Source organism: Nicrophorus vespilloides, unplaced genomic scaffold, assembly GCF_001412225.1.
Source record: "Nicrophorus vespilloides isolate i.1.1-1 unplaced genomic scaffold, Nicve_v1.0, whole genome shotgun sequence".
In the NCBI taxonomy this organism is placed as follows: domain Eukaryota; kingdom Metazoa; phylum Arthropoda; class Insecta; order Coleoptera; family Silphidae; genus Nicrophorus; species Nicrophorus vespilloides.
In genome coordinates this window covers 322,973-341,823 of record NW_017100058.1, presented here as the reverse complement: position 1 = coordinate 341,823, position 18,851 = coordinate 322,973, and the positions used below count along the sequence as shown (strand labels likewise).

The window sequence follows — 18,851 nt, the reverse complement described above, 5'->3', positions numbered from 1 at the left end:
AATGATTACTTTAACCGGATATTCATTTTATTTATTTAGTTAATCTAATAAATTTGTTATAATTTAGAATTAATGTTGAAAATATATTTTTTTAACAAAATTTAATAATTATTTTAAATTATTTCCAATTTTTTTATGTAATTTTTCATAAATTACTTTTTGAAGAAAATTATATCTAAAATTGCCGTTATAACAATATATTTTGTTACAAAAATTAAATAATTATAAGCAAAAAAAAATATTATTTTATAATTTGATCTAAGGGAAAGAGTTTATGTAAATGTGAAATAACGAAAAAGGCTATTTGCAACAAGGTTACAATTAGATTGTAATTAAATTATGCATGTAAAAAGTGCACACTATAACAATATTAATTGCATAAAAAATATATATGGTAACGCAACAATCAATGTTATTTTTTGTTTGTTAATTAAAAACCTTTGATGTAATTGCAAAATGAGCGAAGTAAAATAAAATGTAAATATCTTAATGGGTATATAATTTAAGATTAAGATGGTGTGTGATGAAACGGTCACCCTGTCTGTATGCACGCAAGAAGGACTCTGATTGATACGCACTTGATACCGTTAGTATATGATTGGTTGTCAAGACTGGGTCAGGCTGGTTCTTCGGGGGCAACAAGTTGTTACCCATGTGTTGGGTACCACTTACCAGTAACCAGTACCACGGTACCACAGCACCACACCGCACGGAGTACCTGTCATGCATTTCTAAACCGAACGCGCGCCCAACGAAACGCAAATTCCAACAGAAAAACCACACACAAATAACCAAGTAAATAACGAGAAATATCATAACAAAAAAGTGAACTAAAAATGAAATGTGTCAGTGCCTTATTCTTCCTGCTCGTGATATGTAAGTAAAACCTTTGTACACAACACAAATCCAATCCCTACTTCATCCAAGTCGATCTACTAATGAAACAAGTTTCTGTAAATAAATATTGATTAACAGTTAATAAATAATACGAAACGGAAAACCCTCAATATCCAAAAATTCACAAAGAAAAAAACAAAATTTTTGATTTTCTTAAAAAATAATTTTTTTTTTTTAATCCTTTTACTGTTTTTAATTATTTATACTCCGCAATGTAAATTCTCTTTATTAAGAAACAGAAATTAATGTTTAGCAATATTATATATATATATATTTCTTTTTATTGCGCGAAGGTCATACAAAAAAATATTTACTCTTGTACAGTTCGTATCGTACAGATCTCTATTCGCGTAATCGTGCCGCAATTGGGTCCCATTAAAGGCTAATTTGATGAAAAAGTGAATGATGGAAGTTCAACCTAGGGATGATTAAGGGGAAAGTGGACTTGCAACACTCGGCCCCAGATTCTGATCATTACTCTGACCAAAATCGGAATTGTTTTCTAATTTAATTCTATTTATTTCTCTATTTTTTTTATTTATATTTATATATATATATATATTTATTTATCCATGTTTCTGTTTCCTTGTAGTAGCGTTGATTTCTTTAAATAATATTAGTAGAACGATTATTCTGTGGGTGAGACTAATGTGGGTCAGTGGGTCTCGTGGTGCCAAATAGTGCGGTACCGCTTATCCAATTTTTACTCATCATTCGACACACTTACCCACCCTCGAAAAAAGAAAGAAAGAAAAAACGAAAGAATAAGAAGATCTGCGAAGAAAGTTCCTCGCCTACAGAATACTTACGTATACTATATCCACATCCATATACATATTTCCCGTGTAAATACGATGACTTTGTAAATATAGTAGTTCCTTGGCGAAGCCCCGTTCTCTCCCAGTTGACCTTCTCTTAATATTCATATATATTTTTTTATTATTATACGTTTTAATATTTATATATATTTTTTTTGGGTGAGATGCAACACGAAATTAATTTACGCAACGAAATGTCAATGTAACTTTGTTAATTTTATTATTATTACGATTTTGAAAAGAAATCTTCTTCTTCTGTGGGAACTGTGGCTTCGACCGAGGAATCTTGTGTTCCCCAAGTTTACAAATGAAAAACTAACTGATTGGTTGCAGGCGGTACTTGGCGTCTTGGCCGAGCCACCTGTGTTCTGGAGTCAGATTTCGGATTTATACTCAACTGTGCTTTTAAGAAATCCGGCCTCTTCCGAATTAGAAATCTTGGGGGTGTTAAAGCACATGCTAGCCTTGGTAAAACTCTTTGCTCTTATCTATTCATATTCATGTATACATTGTTTGTTTTTTGTATTTTTTCATAATTTTAATTTTAGTTTGTTTTTTTTTTTCATTTTCATCATTTACATTTTTTTTACCCCCTCATTAACGACTCATCTTCACCACTAAACAACCACAAGAAGAAACACTCAGACGCTCATACATACCCCACACATTAATCATCGCGAGACTTGTACATAGAAGTAGCTGTTGTTATTATTTTTTTTTAATTTTATTATTCTTTTTTGTAAGGTAAACTAAAAATTTATAGTAAACATAAAAAAATACATTTGCAAAGGGTTTATCGACCCTTTACTTATGGATTTTTTCATTTATTATGTAAATATACAGGAGAATTGCGGAAGCTGCAATGCAATTCTGATCTTCAACCAAACATATACACATCGGTATTACTATATTTGTTCCAATTATCCGAAGTTCTATTTCCATTTGTTATTTGTTTACGTTCATTAGGATTTCTTCCTAATAAGCGGCTGTCCCAAATAAGCTTAGTCGACTGTGTTTCTATTTTAACGAATGTGACCTTTCCATGCAGGAAGGACCCTTAAGCCATAACCTTGCGAAGATAGTTTTTTTTTTGTTTATGAACATTATTATTAGTTTCTTGATTCTGTTACTTCTCTTAAATTAGAGTTTTAAAATATTGAAGAAGGTTACGATTAGTTGCAAGGACGTTAATAATTTTATTTGCCAGATTTTTTTATTGTAATTTTTTTCGTAATCGGCGCAATCTGATTGAAATAATTAGAAAATGTGACACATATTATTTGAATAAAATTTAAATAAATTTCAGAGTAGACTTGTGTTCACTTGAAACGTAACATTTGTGTTGCAAATGTGTATATAAATTAGAAATAATTTCGTTGAATCGTAATGTAAGTACAGTGTGTAACAACAATTTATCGCTTGATTAAACATGATACAATTAGCAAAATATAAAATTGTTAATTATAAGTAGATTTTCTAGAAATAATTAAAAATATTTTATATATTTTCAAATAAGTTAAATTTTTTCTGGACAAAATATCTGGAAAATTAGTAATTAGATTGTATCATAAAAATTTATTAAAAAATTGATAAATTTATAAAATATATAATTGTCCTATATAAAAGTAAAAATCTAAAGTAAAAGAAACAACTTGAAAATATAAAAAAATAAGCATTTTGGCTTAAAATCTATCTTTTCTGTTTATTTATTTATAAATTTTGAAAATTTTTCTCATAATTGAAATTGCTAATTTTCTAACAAGGATTAACAAATAACAGTAATCAAGAAAATTTAACAAATTTTAATTAAATTTATTAGCTATTCAAGTTGGCAAATTTTCTTGAATCTTGGCCAAAAGTAATGACATAAATACTGCATGTAGCAAATTTTAATTAATGAAACCATTTATCCAAATTTATTGCTGAAACAGAAATTGAAGTATTTCACTTTATTTTTGGTATAATAAACATGTATTAAAAAAATATCTCTTCCAAAATCCACAATTGTATTCAAGATAGACAATAAAGTTTTAATTAAGCAATTACGCTTGGAATAAAAAGAAATAAATTTCATGGTAGAACAAAGAGGGAAAAAATAAATAAAATAAACGTAAGTGAATATTCATATAAATTAGAAAGTAAATTAGATAATGCAAAAAAAAACGGACAAGAATAGAAAAAAATGTATTAAAAGTGATTAGTTTAGAGGTCACAAGGACTGAGATGGAAGAATCATCTGCTCGTCGTTGCGTAATTAGTATTTGCTTAATTAATGGAACGAAAAATATATAAAAAAACAAATTAAAAACGCGAAATTGCATCTTTTGTGCCCACAGTTATCCTTGAAACGCCAAAGTTTCTTCTGTCTTTAATGAAAGTGAAACATAAACATTCATTTAAATGAAAATTTATGAACCAAAGTAGTTAGTTAACATCATTTTCGCGTTATATAAGTAAACTTCGCGCGATTCACCAGCGCAAGAGTTAGGAAAGTTTAACATTGTATACTTTATGTATAAACCCCATGCAATGACGTTGCGTTACGTTACTTGATAACGCGTTACGCAAATGCAATTCCTTTGTTGCGGGAGTAAATCATAAAATACTTTATTATCAGTTAATATATTAGTTAAAATCAAGTGTTTTCTGAATGAGGTATTAATTACTCCGGGTTCCTAATTATTGCGTGGTTACTCTATTTCATTCTATTTTTTGGAAGAGAAAGCATTGTTGTTTCGTTACCGAATTTCATTGCGTTCTCAAGTTTCGTTATTAATGATTGTGGCCCATTTAGCTATTGCGTTGAAATTTCGAGGAATTTTTTTTTGTTGTTTCCAATTCTCACTTACTCATCACTTCTTTTTAAAATAACGATTAAATAATTAACTTGCTTTAATTTAGATAAACATGTCTAATCTCTGAGTATCTTTTTTTGTTGCTGATGTAACATAATTTTGAACTGGTCGATTTTTGAGTGTGTGATTAATATTATCGTTTTGAAAACTTGGTGATAACAAAGTTAATCAATATAGAAGTATTTATAGGCTAAAATTTCATTACTTTTTATGTATTTCTTCTTTTTCTTTATAAACGAGATCGTAATACTTGTGTTTTTTTTTGTCTGTGTTAGGGCGTTTAATAAGAACATTCCGTTTTTATTTTAATTTTATGTTTTATTTTTCTACATCAGTTTAGAAACGGTTTCGCGTTACATACATCAACAGCATGGTGATTTAATAGAATCAAACATCTGCGGTACCAGATGTACTTCCTAATCAAAAGCAATTCACAGCTAATCACGTAACAAAAGTTTGTTCAAATCAGAGATTAATTTTACATGACGCTTGCACATGCTTGCATTCATGCATTTGAAACATAAAATAATTATAATTACATTTTATAAAATTTATAATAAAACTTATTTTATTAGTGTCAGAATTTTTCAAAAATAACTAATTATAATTAATTATTTCTGTGTTTAAATAAAGCAAATATACCTGATTCGCATTTAACATTTATATTTAAAAATAATTATAAATTTTGTAAAACAAAGAAATTCTTGTAAAAGTAAAAATTAATTGTTCGTTTTTGTATAATGAGAGTAAATTAAGTGCAAAAATGAATCAGGAATGGAAATAAAAGACAGTGTACTTCTCACGCCAAATGTGCAAGTAAGAGTGACAATGCAATTTAATTTTTTTTAATTACTTAACATAAATTTACTCTTTTTTTCTATAAGATTAGTATTTTTTGTAATATTGCATTTTTTTTTAGTAAAATTTAAATCAGTTGTGCTTATATTGTGTGAACTAAGTAAATTAAGTTACTTAAACGTTAAATTAAATGAATAATTATTAAAATTACATTAGTAAATTTTACTTTAGTAAAAGTCAAATTAAATCAATCATCTCTTAGAAAATACAAATGTTCAGTAGAATTTATCTTACTTACAATTAGACTAAACAATGTTCCTAAAAAGTTATTATTTACAAAAAAAATTCTTTAGTATTTTTTTACTAAAATTTAAGTTGTTTTACTAAATTTACTAATTTTATATTTATATTTAGACAATTTTTTCTCAAAAATTAGAAATGTTATTTAACGACAACAATCGAAAAAATTGTGTTTAATAGTGTATTCATGACTTTTGTATTGGGTATGTAATAATATCAAGTCAAATTGTTCCTTTGTCTTTGCACTATTGATTTCACAATAACAACAAGTATTGAGTCTCGCTGAATTGATGGGACTTAATGGCTCGTTTATCTAGAAGTTTGGTAACAAGAAACAAGAAGCAAACACGTGAAATTGCGTTCGGGTTGTGGCATCTAAACAATATGAAAGGAAACGTCCAATTACCGATTCGTGTGATCTGTCCACGTAGTCAATCAATTATTTATACACGTTTGTCCGTATTCTAATGTTGAAATTCATAAATTATTGTTGTTTCTTAGCATGCAATCGCTTTAAGAAAGTATTCTTATGAATAAAAATAAAGCGAGTCAGAAAATAAAGTAATAAACTGAGGCAGAAGGAATGAGAGAAAAAAAAAGAAGAAAGAGAAGAAATACCAAGAGCGAGAAGCAGAAATGACGCTGGATTAGTTAACCTTGAATTATGTTTGAAATAGTTCGGATTCATTAATGGCAATTCCACACACGCTATTTCAACTTCTGCTCACCTCTTTTTTTTTCGGTTATAGTACTACGTTTTCGTGCGATCGTTTTATTTCATTTTTGTTCACACGAGTATAATTTACTGCATCCGTTTTTTTGTTGCTGTTGTTGTTGATCAGGATTCGCATTGCAGAATCGTGAGTATTTTAATTAATTAATTAATTAATTTAGTTCTTGTTGTATTTTTTTTTATATATATATATGTGTATAATTTGATTTCTTCTTTTGCTCGTCTTGCCTGGTTGTGAATAATTGTAATTAACATGTACCCATTAAAAAGAAACGACTTTTGGATTTCTCTTTTGCCTGATGCCCTTCTATCAATTTACTGATAGGCAGGTACATGGAAAATAGCTTTCCACTAATCGCTAGAACGTTTTGTACTATTGATGGTTTTGTTGAACTTAGGCTTCAGCCTAGGCGACGAGCTGGGCTTCAAGGAGTCCATCTCTAACACCGAGATCAACAGGAGGAGATCATCCCAGGGTTCCAAATTCGTGGCTCAGGCCGCTCTAGCGCAGCAAGCTAACGTAAGTCAAGTCATGTTTCGAAAGTCTTCAACAGATACAAACCAAAAAGAAAAGAAAATAATAAATAAAAAGTTACACATGTTCCGTGTCGTTCAATACAAAGAATAATGATATAAGAACGAAAAAAGAAATAAGTGTATGATTGCCCGCGAGTGTGGTTAAGGTCAATGCAATCAAGGTTGCAATCCCCGGAGTGAATGGTCGCATCATTTTCCAAAGCTTTTCTCGCAATCGCAGACCTTAAAATTATTGAAAACTGGGAAAGGTCGGCGATTAACGCAAACGATTTTGGTTTATTAACGCGAGTTTCGGTTTCCAGGCTAACAGCATCTCAGTTCGTTCGGCTAACATAGCCTCGCAGTATGATGCTAAGGCCGCGGTACCTCCTTTCAAGCCTATACCGCCAGCACCGGAACATCCAATGGTGGTTAAAGCTAATGCAACTAGGTACCATAAGAAGCCTAGTAACGCTATACCTCAACCAGCTATAGTCGGTATGGCCATCCCCGAATTCAACGTGATGCCAGTTACCAAACCACCGATGATCATGAAGAAGTCCAGCATTCAGAACATCGGACAAAACGAGTTGGCCTTGAACACCAACAGCCTGCAGGCTATACTCGCCAACGCTAACATATCAGAAAGTGCTTTAGAGTCAGTGCTAAGGCAAAAGGTGATGGCGGCTGCCACCACGACGACGACGACCACAACGCAAAGACCTACAAAGCATTCCCACACCATCAACATCGGGAAGGTCATGAATGCTCCACGTGAATACTACCCGGTGGGTTACGACAAAAACTTCGACGACAACTTTGCCTCCAGGGTGGAACTACCAGAAACCTCGTTTTATTGTGGCGATCAGAAGCACTTCCCAGGACTCTACGCCGACGAGGATCTTGGATGCATGGTGAGTGACAACATAAACAAATAGATATTACCGTTAACCGAAATTGCCGAAAGAAATCAGTCGCGTGAATGTAGGCCACGAACGAGAGAGATCACAAAAACAAAATTCCGAATAATCCTAATGGTTCTAATTATAGCCGATCCATCAAGGCTATTGCAATCAATTTTAAACGGTGAAGAAACACCGAGGAAAGCAACAAATATATTATATACGTTTTGTGGTAAATCCAAAAACGGAATTGATATTTCGGAAATGAAATCGGAACGTCTCCAAAACTATTGTAATTGGGTCATAGCTTGGGAACCTCTCATTTTCTCCGCCCAAAATTTCTACTGAAATCGCAGACGACATTTACTTATTCAATTACATTTGCCGATACTGGTTATGTATTAAAACTGGTACAGCAGATGCGAATATTTTGTAATAATAAAAGTCAAACAATCAATTGGCACAAATTATTCGGTCAAATAACTGAAATTATCATATCATAATAATTACATGTTACAACATAGTTTTCAAATCAACTTTTTTAATTTCTAATTGAAATGTTTGAATAACACTTGCATTTTTTAAAATAAAATTATAAAATAACAAGCAGAATTATAGAATCAGTGATATGAACGTTTTGACTTTCCGTTTTAGTTATTTAACTAAATATATGTATTTATGTTAGAATTAATAATTTACTTTAGTTTACTAAATAATGGTATATTTTTTGTTTCTGTTCTATTCAAAAGTTTCATCTGTTGATTGAGAAAGCTGTTGCAAAATAATAATTATTTTAATGGAATCATGTTTCATCAGTGCGAAATTCATCAAGTATAAATTTCGTGGTTGCAAAAGCAATTAGTCTTACTTTCCATGGCTTAGACTAAATTCTGGTGCAAGAAAACACAAACGTTTTCATTTTATTTTCATTTCTTTTAAAACTTACATTCAAAAACATATTTCCTTGAATCTAATTTAGTTTTTTTTAACTAGTATATAATAATTATAAAAATATTATATAGAAATAAATATTTTTAAGAAATAGTCGAAATGTAGTGTCATCGGAGAACGTAAGCAAATCGTGAGTAATAACTGTAAGATAAACTAGATATTAATAACACTTCCTTGAATTGGAAATAGTTATGTTTTCCTTATTGTAACACACACTTTCGAAATAGTTTAAACCAAATGCGCGCATTCACATTTTGAAGAAATATTATTATACTTATCGACGCTTTAAGTGAAGAAAAAAAAATATGTGTATATTCCCAGGCAATTCTCAATAATGCCATGACACGAACAATTGCTAGTAGATTTTTATACAACTTGTCAGATAAACGTCAATTAGGCTAATTGGAGGTGTACACGATAATAGCTTATTTGCAAGCAATGAATATTTCAATTGTAAACGTATTTTAAAACATCGGAGGACAAATTTATTATTCATCCTGTTTATACCCAATTTGGCCCATTTGCAGCTGTCAACGGTTGGAAAAGACCATTGCGCAACGGAAAAATCCACAACCACCAATTACAGCTACTTTGCTCATATGCATAACTGCACTTAATTTTCTTACGAAACTCTGTAGATTGATCTTTATAGGTTACAATTTCTGGATCTACCGTTATGTTTACGGTTACTGCGTGCACTTAGTTAATGCACTTTCGTGCAGCGGATTCGTTGCGTTGTGAAGATCGGAAGGACTTTTTTTTGTGTCGTCTCTTGTTAATTCTTTTCTTTTTACGCATGCAGTGATCTTGAATATTAAGTATGACTAATCAATGTAATTATCGACTTGAGGGGAATCTTAAAGGACATCTGAACGGAAACCAATTACATGATCGTAATGAATTACCAATTACAATTCAGGAATATCTTAGGAATTGCGCAACGTTTTTATGTTATGAGAGCCGTTTCCGATGGCGCTGTTAGCGAATGCAATGAGAGATGATAGATCGAACATTCACTTCCTGATCCATTAATGCTCTTGTTTATTCGATATAGGTGTTCCACGTTTGCGCCCTCACCGACGACGGTCTAATCATGAAGAGCTTCTTGTGTCCGGAATCCACGCTCTTCGATCAAACCATCCTCAAGTGCAACTGGTGGTTCTACGTTGATTGCAAGAACTCCAAGAAGCTCTACGACTCCAATATCCCGATCTCGAAGAGCTACCAGCTGATGAAGGCGCTGACGTTCTTCTCGACGTACAAAAAGGACTCGGCGCCGTCGCCCAAGCAGACGGGCAAAGACTGATTTCGCAGATTTAAGTCAGGATAACGTTTTTTTTCTTGTTTTGTTTTCATTTTTATATATATATATATATATATATATATATATATGTTCAATTTTCGAACCAAATTTGTTTTGTTGGTTTCATTTATTTAACGTTTTAATTTTCATTAAGTTTTAGTGAAACTAGCGTAGGATACTTCTAAGTCAAGGATAATAAACCAGCGGGTATTTATTTACAGTATATATAAATAAAATATATGCATACTTGTATGATATATAAATTTGGAATTTGCTCAAAACGAAAGAAGGAAAACCGTTTTAATTATTATTATTATTTTAATTATTACATTTATGTACGAAATTTTTTCTATTTATAATTTATTTATTGAAGCTCCAAAAAAAATGAAAATCTATGATTGTTATGATTGCGTGTATGGCTGTATATTTTTTTTTATAATTATAATAAATTTGTTCGATGCATTTTCACCGATTCGAATAGATGTACATTTTTCGTTTTTGTTATTTTGGTGTGTGACCTCCATCGGTAGATCAATTTCAGATCCTCCTCGATGAGACCTTGACCTCGTTCGAACTGATTCTTTAGTTTTAACCCAGTGCTGTTACATTGCTTCAGTATCTGTAGCGTAGACCGTTGTCTGTCTCTGTCATTTCCTACCGAAGCCGGATACCAACAGCTTGGATTCTTCAAGTAAGGGTCACCTGAGGAGACTGAAGGAAATTGAACCTCTTTTGTAGGCCATTAAACCCTCACTCGGACAATTTCTCTTATTTATAGCACGATTGGACTACTATCCGAATAATCGCGTAAACAAATAAAAAACAGAAATTATAAAATGAAACAAGTATAATTGTTTAAGTAGTTGTCAACATTACATTGTCTTTTCCAACGATAAACATAAAACTTATAACAATTTTGCATTTATTATAAATGTATTAATACTAAAATACGATATTTTATTCAAATGTATTTTCAATGATAAAGCAGATGAGAAAATTTAATATATTTAAAACTGAAATTGCTTCACTAGTCCAGTTATAAACAAAAATGAGATGGTACTAAAAGTGAATATGTAAATTTAAAATAAAACTAGATATTTGGTCACCAAAAATATTTACATATTCTAACTATTTACAAATTGTAAGAAACAACAACCATACTGAACTTATTTAAATGTAAAGCCTTCTGTTGATTTGTATGTAATTGTATAAATAAATAGTGATTCTTTGCAATACAATCGTTAAGAAATTTATACTTAGATGTTGTGAATATCAAAATGGAAACTTTGGTTGCATTTTCTCAAATTCGTTTGCATTTTTTTCGCAACATTTTTCTTGATACAAACATACATTGTGTAGATAGGTTGTCAAATACTATATGTCTTATATAGTTACAGATATGTTTAAAACCATGCTTTAATTACTTCAAACTTCTTTTTGTACAATTGTCTCTTTTGTTTTGACAGTAATTAAAGGTACTTTGATGATTAACCTTTCCTAACTAGAGACTAATATGTGGAACTCTATTGGCACAAAGATGGTAATGAATTAAAATTGTAACTAAAATCAGCTTAAAAATGCAAATATTAGTAGAAATTATCCAATGATATTACTTGTTACAAAAAGATACCTTGAAGAAATTCATTCATCAAAAAGATAATTGCGTACATCATTGATATGTTTGATGTATCCTTGAAAGCGCTTTAAATTTTAATAAAAGTAGAGATAGTGCTTACACAACTAAAAAAAGAAAAACCTAACTGACTCACGGAGAAGAGACTGTTTTTTCCACGATGAATGTTATGTGTGGTTGCGGTATGAATTTTAAACAGATGTCGAAGATTACCACTATTGTAAAAAAAACATACATCAACACATAAAAGAAAACAAATCAACAGATACAGAATGTACACGCAATTAGTACATAGTACTTGTGCTTCTTATATACAGGAAACATTTAAGAAATAGCGCATACATCACATGTGCTCTTTCTTAAGAGAAATCCGGTAAAGAAGAAAATTTTCTCACAACTGCATTTTCTTCGTCAAATGTCCAAATTGTGTAAATGTGTTTAAGATTTGTTTGTTTAGCAAATAATCTTCGTTTGTGTTAAATAAATTTATTTAAAAATATTTCTAAAATCGCTAGATTTGTAATTGTGAGTTTGAAATAATTGTTTTCTATGGAATATGATTGTTCTAAATAAAACTAGCATTCTTAATTATTATTAGAAACTCGAATTGCACCTATATAAAAGCATATTATGTTATGTTTTAATTCATTACTTATGCAATACCCTTCCAAGGATTATTTAATTATGCAATTTGCTGAACTGAAAGTATTGATCTTCTAGTTACGTACTTTGCCGCAAAAGCGATTTGCTTTATTTTTCCACAGCAATGCAACTTGCCGAACTCAAGTATTGATTACGAGGATGATTATGCAACTGGTTCGACTTGTTTATGTATCTTTAGCGTGTTTGTTATGCAACCGATGGAACAAAGATTTATTAGTTAATCAAATGAAATATCTTTATACTTCTAGTCTAGTTTTAAAGTTTGTTATATTTTTAATGTACGGTTTTAGTTTAAGGTAACAATTTGACCGACAAATTTGTTATATAAATGTAAGTATCGTAGTTATGCTACCAGACTAGCTCTAGTGCATCTTGCAACATCTTTATATGCAACTCAGACTGCAATTGGGTAATTATTCACGCATGTTCACAATTTATGTGCCCGGGAAATCAATAGAGCTGTCAGCGTTTCCGATACAGCAACAACAAATCCCGGCAGATAATTTATGCCATCCATTGCACTACGACGCATCGTTGTACATACTCATCTTCACGGCATCAATTCTTGCATCAAAACTCTCTCCATCTACTACCACCTGAAGATTTTTCAGTAAACGAAGGGTAGTAGTAAGAATTTAGGAAGGAGGAGAATCTCCAATTTGAACTTTGAAACGCCCGTCGTCCAATCGCTCTTTGCTGAACCAGAGCTGCGATTCGTCCTGCTAAATATTTAAAAAAGTAACCTACAAAGATGAAGATATTCATTTGCGCTCTCGTTCTGAGTCTCGCATTAATTGCGCTTGCAGTAGATGATAGAAAGTTGCAGATTGGCGTCAAGAAAAGACTTCTAAACTGCGAAACCAAGACGAAAAAGGGTGACTTCCTCCACGTCCACTACAGGGTGAGAATATTTTAAATAACAAATTCATATTTTGAAAAATATTCTAACTTTAAAAAACTTTTTTCTTTGTCTCTTAGGCTATGTATGAGAATGAAGTGGAGTTTGATAGCAGCTATACCACTAAGCCATTCACCTTCACTTTGGGCCTTGGTCAGGTCATAAAAGGCTGGGACCAAGGGCTGCTTGGGTAAATAATGCTGTTACTTAAATTGTATACTCTTGTTACATAATTGTTTTAATTATACAGGATGTGTGTTGGGGAAATAAGGAAGCTTGTGGTCCCACCTCATCTGGCATATGGCTTAAAAGGAGTCCCTCCAACAATTCCACCAGATGAGACATTGATATTCTTCATTGAACTACTCAATATAGAGGAGAGAGATGAATTGTAAATGCATTTATTATAATTATATTGTATATTAAAGCTCAAAAATAAATCACCAATACAAACACACTTAAATAGAAAATTTAAAAATAGAAAACCCCGTGCATATATATATATATTTTGTTTTTGTTAGTTAATATCAAAAGCTTGAGAAGTTTATGCATTGTTTGTGAAGTTATAGACTGGGTACATCGGGTTATAATTGGAATTACACATACGGGTATAATCGTTGTCCGCTGAGTCTTTGATAGTAGTTGTCCCAAATCTAGTTGCTTCAAACGTAGGAACTGGAAATTACGAATCGTTTAATTATTAATTTCAAATTGATATGTTACGTTGATTTACCGTTGGGACCAAGACTTCCTGGGACGGCCCAACCAATTGCACTAGAGTTGTCTTGTGGTACATCAGCTGGTGGGGCTGTTGGGATAGATGGTACTCCATTCATTGCACCTATTGGAATAGTGCCAATAGTCAAAGGCACTTTACTTAATAAATTGCTATGCATTCCTGATACATTAGCCTCAATCTAAAACAAGACATGGTTGTAAAATAGTAATACAAAAGCTATCAATATATATACAATTAATTCATAGTCAAGATCTATGATAGAACAGTTGAGTAGATTTGAGGATGGCAAAGATGGAATCACCATTGATTGATTCCATGTTTTAGATTCATGTCCTGGTACTGGACCTACTCGAACAGTCTCAAGCACAATTGTGTTTTTTTTAGTCTCTCTTCGTGGTCTCTGAGAATGGTAAGTTACCACCTTTTGGAAGGTGAAACTGACACTGTCAACTTCAACATTTGATATATTGTCCACCTCTGCTAAAATTGACATAGTTTGACCAGGTACATAGCCTCGGCATGGCAACTTCACAATACATGTCAGTGGACCGGATTTACACCAGCAGCAACAGAAATACTTCTCCATAAAGACACTATGAGGTTCCTGAAACAATTATAACCATGTTAATTATTAAGATTTCATACAATTTGTATTTAATAAGAATGAAAATATAATAAGAAAATTACCCTCAGACTGGCTACTTGATTTAAATCAACTGGCGAGAGAACAGTAAATGCAAGCTTCGACTCTTGGTCAAATTTCCATGGCCTGTCAAGAACTACTTTTATTGTGTACCTAGAATTTGAATATTATTAAAAGAAAATAAAGTAATTAACAGAAATTTATACCTGACATGTCCAAATTCACCTTCAAAAGATGAAGGTAAGTTTGGTGGTAAGATGCAAGTGAATGGGTATTCATGTTGACCAGCGGGAAGCTCAATATTATTACCACTTGGCCCACCTACTAAAAAATACTGTATTTTAAAATACTCCTCACTGCCGGACAAATCAATCCTTTCATTCTCTGTTTGATTCTCATTGTTGGTATGAGATTCTTCGACAGAGAATGATGTGTTGGCCTCTCCCTTGATCTTGATATAAATGCCTGCAAAATATTTGAAGATGTGTCAAAATGCACTTGGTCATAAGCTATTTATAATTACCTCTGACTTTCTTAGGTGAATCAAAGGTAAGCACTACTGAGCCATTTATTGTTTGGCCAGCATAATAGGTGCTGTGCGGATTGTCTAATTTAATTTCGCACCCTGTGAGAACCATCTTAGCGGCTTTCTGACTAACAATTGAGCAGGAAAAAAGAGGCCGAAACAAAATTACATCATATGTTCAGGAATGTGAACAACTCCAAGCGCACGATCAGTTAACCTATAGGATTATTGGATGTTCGTTGCGCATCTGTTTGTCTGGTCGACTATACTTTTTAAATTTTGTTGCCAAAGTTGCAGATTATATTTGGATGGTTTAAATAAAAAATATTTGTATAAGCTAAGATATCATATCTAGTATTTTTTCAGAACTTTTCAGGATTTGAATTAGTTGTAGAACATTTGAACCAATCAATGATGTTTTATTGTTAAAGCCATGGGTTAAAGCGCCATCTGCTGTTGACGTTTGTGTGGTACAGTGTCGATAGTTGCGGAAGGTTAAGGTATTTATAAATAAAATGCATTGAGATTAAGAAGAAGTGGGTTTGATAAGAAAGGTGTAGACAATGGCAACAATGAAGTCGGATTTGGAGCTGTTCTCGGTGGACGATAACTCTACCTTCTTGGAGAGCAGCTTGATTGAAGACAGTGGTAACTTCGATGAGTGGCTGGACAAGAATGGGGTACAGTACATAATTAAGAATGAATGCCTTAATCCGAACATGATCAGCAATGAGCTGGACCCACTTATGAACCAGATCAATACAAATGATACACTGGATGGCTTCAGTGATTCGGAATCCAATTTGATGAAGGGGTTTGAAGCGAGTACCAGGCAACTGCATTTCAAGACATTGACATGTAAGAGCAAGTATTTGGAAAGCACATTACCAGGGGGTATGAATGTTGAATTCCAGCTAGATGATAGCAAAATTCTTATTTTGATAACCAATAACACAAATGATGTTATACCATTCCCTGAAATGTACATTTCATTGTCAGACCTTGGAGGACAGATCACTATACCAAAACAGAAAGTTCCAGTCATTTCCTTAGAAAGGGTAGTTTTAGCAGAAAATTTAGATGCTTACATGCCATGCCTGAATTTAGAAACCAATCTGAGATTGTACATTTGTCCAAAACCTGACTGTCCTTTAGTTTACACTAGATTTGGAGCAGCTAAATTACATACTTTCATGCAAATTGGCCATAAGCCCTTCAAGTGTGATTACCCTAATTGCACATGGGCATTCTACAATTCGTTTAAACTCCGTAGGCACCAGGAGAGTCACACCAATAGCAAAGATTTTGTTTGCATTGTGGACAATTGTGGCCGGAAATTCACAAACATATACAATTTAAATATACACATAAAGAATCACCATGAGAAGCCAGCAAATCTTCCATGCCATGTTGCTGGTTGTAACCAGAAATTCCAAACAGCGCGTTTGAGGGATAAGCATTTTAAGACGCATGACAGCAAGGAAGCGCCTTTCCAATGTCCCCATAAGAACTGTAACAGGTCCTTCTTCCTGATGACTGGACTCACATCACATGCTAGAATACATACACACAGGGAATCTGAATTGAAATGTGATTACCCTAATTGTGGTAAAGTATTTGAGCAGCCTTGCAGGCTAAAAGAACATTCCAGACAACACACTGGATTCAGACCATACATATGTACTTATGATCAATGTACCTGGTCTTTCACTACGGCTAGTAAACTTAAACGACACCAAAGCACCCACACTAAAGAACGGAAATTCCATTGCACTATAGGCACGTGCAACAAGTCGTTCCTTAGATCTGAACATTTGAAGGAACATACTCTGACGCATATTGGACCTCGATCTTTCAACTGCGAAGGTAATTACTTTCAATATTAATTATCTACAGTCAATAATTGCAAATTTTTAACACGTAATTTCAGAATATTTATTTTATTTATTGCCTCAATCAATTGGTAGTTATCATATTCCCTGAAGGATGTTATTTACATGAGTATGAATCAGACATGTGAACATTGCTGGCAAGGACGTGCCACCAGTAGGGTTTCTCCTGAAGTATTCAATTTATTATGTACGGCAGGGCAGAACATTCAAAGAATCAAAATTAGTAGTAGGTTTAAACCTTTTGCGCTTTTGTAAATATTGAAATTGTAACGTTTTAAAAATGTGCAATTATAATATGATTTTACTAAAAGTTTACTCACGTCTGTTCTCTTTTTAGTTTGCTCTGCAAGTTTCTTTGGCAAATCATCACTCTATCTTCATGTGAAGAAACATCACCCAGAGCAGAATCAAGCTTCCGCTAAAGCGAAATCCGTTGAGCAAGAACCTGAGACACCTACACCGGAGATGCTTCTTGAGCAAGCTATCCAAAGCTTAGGAGTTCCATCTGATATGATGTTGGGAACAGGACTTCTCCCAGAGGAACCACTCGTACTTCTGGAGAACGATAACTTCTCCACGGTGAATCTACGGGATCTGGAATAGCATAAACTGAATTCCGGTCCTTTCCCTTCTTAATGCCATTTTTTAATTGTGATTTCTTATTCTAAAGATTCTATATATACACATATATGATATATTTCTATTAAATATAAGTTTTGGCAGCGTTCTCATCGCAGTGTTTCCCAAAAGCGATTTGTACGCTGAGCATAATTTGTGAAACAACTCCCCTTTACCCAAGTGAGATAAATGTACTTTAAGCGGTCACCGAATCTTAATGTTTAACTATATGTTTTTGTTGGTTTGTCTGTTTCGTTCTGTTTTCTTAGTCGTTAGCTAATGCATTCCAATGTTGCCATTAATAATAATGTTAATTAGTGTAAATATATATATTCAAACGAAAAATATATATTACGTGTCTTGAAAATATATTCTAATGAATCTAATTCACTTATATGTAAATATGTGTATACCATATATTTTAATGATTATATTTATGATACTGATGTGGTTAGTCTTGATTGTCCGTTTATAGAATTATGTAGGACTTTTGTCCTTCCAATTAGAATCCTTCGCGCAAAATTAACTGTCAAAGTGTGCTTTCGATGTAATTGTACTTAAAGGTGCGGTATTTCCATCTTAGGGTTTAACTTGAACTACAAAAATTTATCATAGAAATCAGTATGTTTTCGTTCAACCTTAACCCGTAGATGAATATACTCAGCACCATTTACTGGAAAGTATAATTTAATTAATATTAATGAAAACATATTTATTTCAAAAATAAAATGATTAACATATATGTCACTTCAAAATTATTTTCTCCAATTACACTAATATATGAGATTTTACAACCTTATAAAATAGTTTAATTTAATAAATTAAACAACCAACAAGAATTTTTATGTATATTCATACGAATTGATAAAACGATTATATAGTTTCAATAAGCATCTAGTCATTATTTAAAATTCCTGGTTTTCACGGAACATCTATTAACTACATAGTTTGGGAAACCCTGTTCTACACATACCTATCCTTCGGAGGGTTCTTTCAAATTTTTAAGTACAAAATAGGAATCGCGGACCAAAACGTTTGAGAAACGCTGCTTTATATAATCTGTTTTGGTAATAATTTAAGTAGTTTCCATGAGATGGCATAGTGGGTGTTTGTTCGTAATATTTCTGATTTTAAATTCGTGGATCAACCGAAGTATGAAGGAATTG

The 18,851-nt window shown here is 32.3% G+C and overlaps 4 protein-coding genes across 6 annotated transcripts; 3 read left to right on the top strand and 1 right to left on the bottom strand.

Moving 5' to 3' along the window:
* Nucleotides 1-565: 565 nt before the first annotated feature.
* LOC108566776 lies at nucleotides 566-10,129 on the top strand. Of its 2 annotated transcripts, XM_017926810.1 has the most exons (5): nucleotides 566-876; nucleotides 2,049-2,183; nucleotides 6,800-6,921; nucleotides 7,241-7,831; nucleotides 9,825-10,129. In XM_017926810.1, the coding sequence occupies exons 1-5, from the start codon at nucleotides 837-839 to the stop codon at nucleotides 10,074-10,076; spliced, it is 1,140 nt and encodes a 379-aa protein (XP_017782299.1). In that variant the 5' UTR covers nucleotides 566-836; the 3' UTR covers nucleotides 10,077-10,129. The 2 variants fall into 2 exon arrangements, with proteins under 2 accessions (XP_017782299.1, XP_017782300.1); XM_017926811.1 differs by lacking the exon at nucleotides 2,049-2,183 and having other exon boundaries at nucleotides 568-876; nucleotides 9,825-10,124.
* A 2,661-nt stretch (nucleotides 10,130-12,790) lies between these two features.
* On the top strand, nucleotides 12,791-13,741 carry LOC108566769 (peptidyl-prolyl cis-trans isomerase FKBP2). Its single transcript, XM_017926801.1, has 3 exons — nucleotides 12,791-13,270; nucleotides 13,348-13,457; nucleotides 13,518-13,741. Exons 1-3 carry the CDS (start codon nucleotides 13,121-13,123, stop codon nucleotides 13,660-13,662), a joined length of 405 nt encoding a protein of 134 aa, XP_017782290.1. The 5' UTR covers nucleotides 12,791-13,120; the 3' UTR covers nucleotides 13,663-13,741.
* Nucleotides 13,672-15,408, bottom strand: LOC108566768 (arrestin domain-containing protein 17). The gene is made up of 6 exons (XM_017926800.1): nucleotides 15,173-15,408; nucleotides 14,856-15,114; nucleotides 14,694-14,802; nucleotides 14,239-14,610; nucleotides 14,001-14,184; nucleotides 13,672-13,942 (listed from the first exon to the last, which is right to left on the bottom strand). The coding sequence occupies exons 1-6, from the start codon at nucleotides 15,285-15,287 to the stop codon at nucleotides 13,812-13,814; spliced, it is 1,170 nt and encodes a 389-aa protein (XP_017782289.1). The 5' UTR covers nucleotides 15,288-15,408; the 3' UTR covers nucleotides 13,672-13,811.
* A 141-nt stretch (nucleotides 15,409-15,549) lies between these two features.
* On the top strand, nucleotides 15,550-18,043 carry LOC108566767 (zinc finger protein ZXDC-like). Of its 2 annotated transcripts, XR_001891221.1 has the most exons (3): nucleotides 15,550-17,041; nucleotides 17,106-17,293; nucleotides 17,405-17,493. XR_001891221.1 is itself a non-coding variant. In XM_017926799.1 (2 exons), exons 1-2 carry the CDS (start codon nucleotides 15,739-15,741, stop codon nucleotides 17,668-17,670), a joined length of 1,569 nt encoding a protein of 522 aa, XP_017782288.1. In that variant the 5' UTR covers nucleotides 15,553-15,738; the 3' UTR covers nucleotides 17,671-18,043. The 2 variants fall into 2 exon arrangements, 1 of the variants encoding a protein (XP_017782288.1); XM_017926799.1 differs by lacking the exon at nucleotides 17,106-17,293 and having other exon boundaries at nucleotides 15,553-17,041; nucleotides 17,405-18,043.
* The last annotated feature ends 808 nt before the right edge of the window (nucleotides 18,044-18,851 follow it).

Bases quoted from the DNA above. Each gene is read 5' to 3' on its own strand.
- LOC108566776 (XM_017926810.1), top strand. From the start codon at position 837: ATGAAATGTGTCAGTGCCTTATTCTTCCTGCTCGTGATAT. The intron at 877-2,048 runs GTAAGTAAAACC...GATTGGTTGCAG, and splicing joins ATTCTTCCTGCTCGTGATAT to GCGGTACTTGGCGTCTTGGC. The intron at 2,184-6,799 runs GTAAAACTCTTT...TGTTGAACTTAG, and splicing joins TAAAGCACATGCTAGCCTTG to GCTTCAGCCTAGGCGACGAG.
- LOC108566768 (XM_017926800.1), bottom strand. From the start codon at position 15,287: ATGGTTCTCACAGGGTGCGAAATTAAATTAGACAATCCGCACAGCACC. The intron at 15,115-15,172 runs GTAATTATAAAT...AATATTTTGCAG, and splicing joins TTCACCTAAGAAAGTCAGAG to GCATTTATATCAAGATCAAG. The intron at 14,803-14,855 runs GTATAAATTTCT...TTCAAATTCTAG, and splicing joins GGTGAATTTGGACATGTCAG to GTACACAATAAAAGTAGTTC.
- LOC108566767 (XM_017926799.1), top strand. From the start codon at position 15,739: ATGGCAACAATGAAGTCGGATTTGGAGCTGTTCTCGGTGGACGATAAC. The intron at 17,042-17,404 runs GTAATTACTTTC...TTCTCTTTTTAG, and splicing joins TCGATCTTTCAACTGCGAAG to TTTGCTCTGCAAGTTTCTTT.
- LOC108566769 (XM_017926801.1), top strand. From the start codon at position 13,121: ATGAAGATATTCATTTGCGCTCTCGTTCTGAGTCTCGCATTAATTGCG. The intron at 13,271-13,347 runs GTGAGAATATTT...TTTGTCTCTTAG, and splicing joins TCCTCCACGTCCACTACAGG to GCTATGTATGAGAATGAAGT. The intron at 13,458-13,517 runs GTAAATAATGCT...TTAATTATACAG, and splicing joins TGGGACCAAGGGCTGCTTGG to GATGTGTGTTGGGGAAATAA.